Here is a 7,387-nt window from a genome sequence, read left to right as displayed (position 1 = left end):
GAGATCTAAGAGGTGACATTGGAGCCTTGGCCATTTACCATTCCGATTCACATTCGTCAGACACGCACTAACCGATAACCGGGATTTCTTTTTCAATATCAATATCACTTGAACATACTCCGTCCCACAGCCTCTTTTTTTTTTTTTGGGGAATACAGGCATTCTCATAGTTATGTAATATACGCATGGCTCCATTATTTTTTTTTTTTTTGGTGAACGCATGCTTGCATTATTTGATCACCTGTTATGTGTTCTCTACTTTTTCTGTAACATTTAGAGAGAGAGAGAGAGAGAGAGATTTTATACTTGTACGAGTTTACAGGCTTGTCACAAACCACAACACAGAATAACCTCTTCCAGGTCTGATTTCTGGTTCATCATTAACAGATTGCCTCCTCTAATGTCCTATGCTCCAGTTCATCCAGATAGCTCCGGAATCTATAAAAAGTACGAATATACAAAATAGGGATTATGTCCAAAAAGAAATCACGCTTGTACAGTTACCCTCATGTTTATCTTTGCACAAACTTCATTCTTCCATATATGAATACTGGGACCTCCAAAACCTCACCAACACGTAAAAGGGGGAAACCTGTAGCAGAACCGTGAACACCAATGTTAAGCCCGGGAGTCAAAACATTCTTGCAAGAACTGGTGAAGCTCTTCCGCAACAATAGCAGGATACTCTTCTTGTGGAAGTAGAGCACCTGGCACCTCCACAAACTTGGTCACTCCTTTGGCTCCTTTAAGAGCTTCCATCTCTGCCCTTGACCTCTTTGGAGCTCCTTTGGTTGATACAACAAGGATGGGTGTCTTTCCTTCCAAAGATGCAAAGAGTTCAAGGAACTCCTCGCGAGATGTTACAGGGTCCAACTCCCCAGTCAAGAAAGCAGCAGGCAAATAACGAGCTCCTTTTTGTTTTGTCAATGCATATCTGCTTTCCACAATTCCTGGAGTCACGTTATCAGGGTTTGCATAGACGTGGGATTTGTACTGTGATTCAATTGCCTTCTCATTGCTCACAAGCATGTTGTACATCATCCAGCCAACAGCAGGGGCCTTCAAGGTGCCTCTTAGAAGGCCATACCTGCAAGTTTTATGATGGGGAACAGATACCGGTTATGCTCTATTGTGAAACAAGTTAATCTGCTAATGGCAGGCATGATTCTTTAAATTGTATAGCCACGTAAAATGTACATGCGAACCAAACAACATTTGGCAGAGTAGGGAACATCTATGAAAAGGCATGCCGAGACCTGTAGACAGATAGATGAAATAATGGGGACGAAGTTAAGCTAAGGCCACTGATTTCAAATTGCAGCAGAGATATGTCAGATCATGAGTAATATTTTCTTTTCAGTAGAACATAAAGCCACATGAAGGAAAACGGTAAATTCCACTTGAATTGGGGCACGAACCCACCTTGTTTCCATGCTAGAATCTCGACCAAACACAATAGGAAGGGGCCCGGCCCAAGTTGGAGCAACAGCAGCTACAGCTTTGGGCTTCACCAAACCCTTTTTTGCAGCACGAAGAACTATTGATGCTGCATGGCCTCCTCCGAATATTACTAAATCATTTTCTGGTTTAATAAATATTGTTAGTACACTAATTAATCACCCAACATATCAAAATACTCATTACTCATACAGGGAAAAATATATAACTACTGGAGACCGCCAAGTGAAGGCAAGCCCAAACAAGTTGTCAAGAATAACTAGCTCCTAGGATTTAAAAAATCTGGTAAACATGGCGCTTGATACAGGAAACAGAAGAATTATGTTATGATAAAAAGCAATTGCTAATTGCATATAAGTCACAGGGAAGGAGTAACTATTACAGTTATGACTGTTTAACACAGTAACAGCCATTCATTGTTTATTTATGCATATAATCCAGGAATGGAGATAAGAGTTCAGGTCAGGTAGGAGTAGGACTGACATAGTCAGAATCATGTGAGCACTAGTTGTAAACACTACACCGTATAAAATTTTAGGACTTGAAGTGACCAATCAGGAAATCCCTCCTTCAACTGTCTGCAAAGACCATTTCCCATTGTACCAGAAAGGATGACCATCATTTCTAAATTCTTGCTTTCTCATCCTCAGAAAATTTAAAAACCAGCCCTCAGGGGCCCTTGCAAGCAGTCACAGTATATATTTCAAAATCAACATTCACTCACGCCTAGCTTAGTAGTAGCTTCCAGACAAAGAACTCTTTTAACAGTGAAATTCAATAGATTATACTCCTCAAACTTCCGAATAAATAACAGAAGACATATCCTAGTTCAAACTGCTCTAAACAAGAAAATAAGTAAATTATCAGGCAGATTTTTCTAAGATGCGAATATCAATCGTATCTGCAATGTTCCCGTAGTGTGATGATGTTAAACTAGTAGCAAATAGGTAAATTACATAATCTCCCCTAAGACTGTGCTAAATGACAATTAATATTGCTTTTGTCCAAAAACCATTATGTGGTTCTTTTGACATGGATATATATTGCAGATAACTCCCCTCTAATTTACTTCTCAATGAAGTTACCTTTTCACACAATATGCATTCGTTCTAAAAAAAACCAAAACAATACTTGGCTGTTTTTTTTCAATAACATCAAATTAACATTCCTTTACAGTAATATTAAAAATATTAAAAATAAAATCATTTTTTGGGAGTGCAAAAATAAATTCAACTTCGTTCACAGGAATCGGAATATGGATCTTCGCTATATATGTGAAATGTCAGAGGAGCAAAATAAGATTCTTGAAACAAGAGATCTGTGTAATTTCGCCAAAGAAGTTAGCGTAATTTATTCTGAAGAAATATAGCTCAAAACTGCAAAGGATGACCCCCGGGGGGGTTGGCCAAAGGCTGTTCGTAATAACCTGGTTGCTTAATCGGGCTATTGGGTGCATTGATGAATTCAGCCAAAAAATTTTCTAAGACATCAGCATTGTAATCAATCTTTGGCCTATCAGAATATCCCAGACCAGGCCAATCAACTATAGTTGCTCGCCAATTGACTTTGCCATCACGTTGGACAATTTCTCCAGCCACGGACCTCCATTCCTCAACAGTGCTTACATCAGAAATGGTTGGCATGATCAAAATATTCTGGGAAGGTTCAGCACCATCCTTTACATGCTCTTCATAATAAATACTGATATTATTGTCTTTGAATTTCCATTGCCAAGTATTAGTCTGGGAAAGAAAGTGTCAAAATGAAAAGTATCACTAAAGTGACAAGCAAATGCTACAAGTTCCCAGTGATTAGTTTACAAGAAGCGCGCGTTCGCGTGATTATATTAACTAGAAGTCTAGAAGGCACCTTACAGTTAATGAAGTTTAGTAGATTTTCAAGTAATTGAAACAATAATTACATCACAGTTCCTATAAAAAATGAAATTACTATATAATAGACTTCTGAAGTTTTTTTGAGCTTAATCACTTGAGCTTGCTTCCTCTACTCGGTGCAATTATTAATTTACATGAAAATGAAGGCCACATTTTTCAGTCTAACACTTACATCTGAGATTTAGACAGTAGTTTCGAAAACGCAAAAACCATAGCTATATCAAATGAATATCATTATAGCCACTTTGTTCTATTCATCTAATATAGGTGCAAACAAACGCCAAATTGATGAGAGAGATTAATTAAAAAGCAACACCACGAGTACGGCTAAAATTACAGAGTATCGTTCTCACCTTTAATGGGGTGGGCTTGTCATTTACAGAGACATTGGAGTAATCAAGAGTAGTTGAAGCCCTAATTTGAAGGGGCCTACGGAAATTGATGGTATGAGAGAAACAAAATCTACGAAATTTGGCGGAAAGTTTGAGGCTTGGCGATGATGGAGCGGAGAATGTAGCAGAGAGCGCCATGGAGATGAAAGATGCAGAGATAGAAGCTGGGTGATGGCAGAAAATGCTGACTGCCAGTTCGATGATATTTCACGGCCAAAAAATATCAAACGACTTTGCTCAGTAGCCGCTCGGCCCCCACAACCTTGACCACGTTATGCAAAAATTATTTACTCCTCGTATACTTGATATAATATAAGACATGTTTAACTAATTTAATTAAATTAAAAAAGTTAGGTAAGTTAGTTAATTATAAAAAATATGATACATTTTTTCTAAAATACTATAATTATCTTTCTTAATACCCCTCTTCCACTTCTACGTCATTGGTTGAGGAAATATCTATAAGGTTAATTTAGATAAAATTGATAAATATGAAAAAATGGATCTTATATTTCGGATCAAAACCAACTCAACAATTGAGTCCTATATTAAGGACCGGAGGAGTATTATTGAATACAAAAATATAATACTACTTCCAGTCTTTAATATACGATCTTGTTTGACTTTTATTTTGATTCTAAATATAAAACCCCAATCTACTTTGTCTCTCATATTTATGTATTTTTTTCAAAGTAGTCTTTCTAACAATAGTAGTTCTAGCTAATGCACTTAATTAGTAAGGATATTTTAGAAAAAAAATACTTATTTATTACAAATAAGTAACTTAACTTCTTTTCTTAATCTTCTCAAATTAGTCAAGTAGCTCTTATAATTAGGACCGGAGGCAGTAATTTTTAATTTCATAAAATAATGCTTATAATTTTTAAATTTTCAGGATGTAAATTTTTCAAATCCTCTATCATTATTTTATTACCCTTCCTTGTTGTTTCGGAATACTGAAGGGAAATGCTAAATTCCTTTCAACTAAATTATCTACATACTATAGCTTTATACTTTTTAATTTCATCTATATTTTTATTAACATAATTATCTAGACTTATTTTGATACTTTTAATATATGTGATCTAAGTTAATTTATTCAAGATTTGCAGTAAGTTATTTGTTTAAATTGATTTTACTATAAAGTAAATTTGAATGTGTCACTCAATTTTTAATTGGCCACTGCAAAATATATATGTAAAATAATTTATAAATAGAGCGTGAAAATGAAGACTATATACGTAGGGTTTACTCGCGCAATTTTAAAGATGAATGAGGAACGATACAAAATGAATGGAAAAAAAAGTTGCAGCATTGCCACCAAACCAAAAGTAGGATTTTGGTTTTCTTGCTTCCCTCGATCAGGACAACAAAAAATGCAGTTTCCAGAAACACCTTTGATCAGGCTGAAGCTGCACTTCGTAATAAACTTCATCTCAGCACCATCCATAAAGTTGGGAAATAAACTGTAACAGTCCCTGGCCAATTTTTGTTCAGTCCATTTTCTTTGATCTTCACAACTGAAAGGTTCTCTTTGCGTCGGCATTCTTCTATGTAGCTCGTCAGCCAATACAACGAATAGTAGCGCTTCAGGTAAAGCTAGCTCATCCATCACCAGTAATCTCTACAAGAGCAAAACCCATCTTCGAACGAGTGGAAGCGACTTCTATCCCTCACAATGATCTCTACCCCATAAACTTTAGAAACCAACTTCATTACTGTATGACAATCACTGCAAACCCTCAGGTTCTTCACTATTCTTATCATCTTCCCCTTTGGAAGTTTTGAAATTCCAAAGGCCACAGCAAGCTTCTCGCTGTGCTTAGACACCGAAACTTCTTTCTCTTCTTCTTCAATATCGTGCAAAACACTCCTTACCTGTGGCACGTAGCCGGCTTCCGCTCTGAGTCTCCACACTATTTCCTGCAGCTTATTGTGAGCCTCATCTGTAAATTCATTAGGCTTTTCACCTGCCACGAAACTATAAATGACCTTGTCAATTTCAATCATGCTCCAGCCAGGAGCTTTTTTTATGTTCTGTTCGGCCATGGATCTTCTTATATTGGCAACGTCCTTCCATTTCCCGGCAGTGGCATATATGTTGGAGAGCAGAACATGATCACCAGAATTGTTAGGATCCATTTCAGCAACCCTTGCTTTCACCAGCTCTGCCAACTCAACATTGCCGTGAATGCTACAAGCTCCAAGGAGAGTCCTCCAGATGATTGAATTAGGTACAATTGGCATTTGACATGCAAATTCATAGGCCTTCTGCAACTTCCCCGCTCGACCATAGAGATCAACCATACAGCCGTAGTGCTCCATGGCGGGTTCAATGCCGTGCACACTTTGCATCTGAGAAAAATAAGCACTCCCTTGCTCAACCAAGCCAGCATGACTACAAGCATATAAAAGAGAGATGAAGGTGATACCATCCGGCTGAATACCAGACTCTTCCATCTCGTGAAAAAGTTGTATCGCCTCTTCTCCATGACCCTGCATAGCAAGTCCTGCAAGCATGGATGTCCAAGACACAATGCTTCTCCCCACTTGCATGCTTTGAAAGACCAACCTAGCCATAACCACATTTCCACATTTTGAATAGGTGTCTATCAGAGCATTGCTCACTGAAGCAATCTGAAGAAACCCAGCTTTCTGTACAAATCCATGTAAAATCTTCCCAAATTCAAAAGCCCCAGCTTGTGCACACGCCGAAAGCACCCCCGTCAAGCTTACCTCATTAGGTCTGATTCCCTGACGCTGCAACTCCCTGAAAAAACCAAAAGCCTCATCAAAAGAGCCGATTTGAGCAGACCCAACGATCATAGTGCTCCATGAAACATCATCTTTCAGAGGCATTTCAGAAAATACTCGTCTCGCTAACTCAAGCTCACCTGCTTTGGTATATCCAGCAAGCATCACATTCCATGAAGTCAAATTCCGATTAGGCATCCGTTTAAACGTACTTCAGCCCCTCCAGATCCCCACACCTAAAACAGGCAGTCAAAATAGCATTCCAGGTAACAACATTTGGCTGCCACATTTCTTCAAACACCTTCCTAGCAAAGGCCGAGTTCCCACATTCTGCATACATGCTAATCAGAGTTGTCCCAACGAAGATATGAGTGCTCAGCCCAAAGCACAAAGATTGACCGTGTAACTGCATCCCAGATTTCATATCCCTGCAATTAGCAACCCCTTTGAGAATAAAGGCGAAAGAGAAACTATCGGGCAGGAAGGAGGATTGTCGACGCATTTGGATGAAGAGTTGGAGAGAGCTGTGAGGAGATTCAGACTCAACGAGTCCTCGAATGAGTGTGTTGTACATGAAAACATCAGGGGTCGGGAAGTGAAGGAAGAAACGGTGAGCGTAATGGAGAGCATCGGGGATGGAAATGGCACAGTGGAGAAGGAACTTGCCAGCGACCAAGGAATCATTGTGGAGGCCAGTTTTGAAGAGAAGAGCGTGGATTCGCTTGACCGATTTGAGATTCCTGCACTTGCTCAGCAGCGAAATGCAATGGTCGGAGATACTAATTCCCATGCCATCTTTGAAGGCAGTAGCTACTTCTTTGGTCATCATCTATACCTCATGGCTAGCCTCTTCAGTGGCTGCAATCTTTACTCTCCAGTTCCTCAAAA

At 38.8% G+C, this 7,387-nt stretch overlaps 1 protein-coding gene and 1 pseudogene across 1 annotated transcript; both read right to left on the bottom strand.

The window, feature by feature from the left end:
- Nucleotides 1-265: 265 nt before the first annotated feature.
- LOC114721764 (uncharacterized) lies at nt 266-3,960 on the bottom strand. Its single transcript, XM_028907616.1, has 4 exons — nt 3,707-3,960; nt 2,885-3,200; nt 1,423-1,582; nt 266-1,087 (listed from the first exon to the last, which is right to left on the bottom strand). The coding sequence occupies exons 1-4, from the start codon at nt 3,881-3,883 to the stop codon at nt 619-621; spliced, it is 1,122 nt and encodes a 373-aa protein (XP_028763449.1). The 5' UTR covers nt 3,884-3,960; the 3' UTR covers nt 266-618.
- Nucleotides 3,961-5,248: 1,288 nt separating this feature from the next.
- LOC114721766 (pentatricopeptide repeat-containing protein At1g74630-like) lies at nt 5,249-7,289 on the bottom strand (annotated as a pseudogene).
- Between the last annotated feature and the right edge of the window lie 98 nt (nt 7,290-7,387).

This window comes from Neltuma alba, unplaced genomic scaffold (assembly GCF_004799145.2).
Source record: "Neltuma alba isolate B1F8T4 unplaced genomic scaffold, ASM479914v2 tig00012067_pilon, whole genome shotgun sequence".
Taxonomy (NCBI): domain Eukaryota; kingdom Viridiplantae; phylum Streptophyta; class Magnoliopsida; order Fabales; family Fabaceae; genus Neltuma; species Neltuma alba.
Note: the sequence above shows the minus strand (reverse complement) of the source record. Positions and strands in the feature narration are given on the sequence as shown.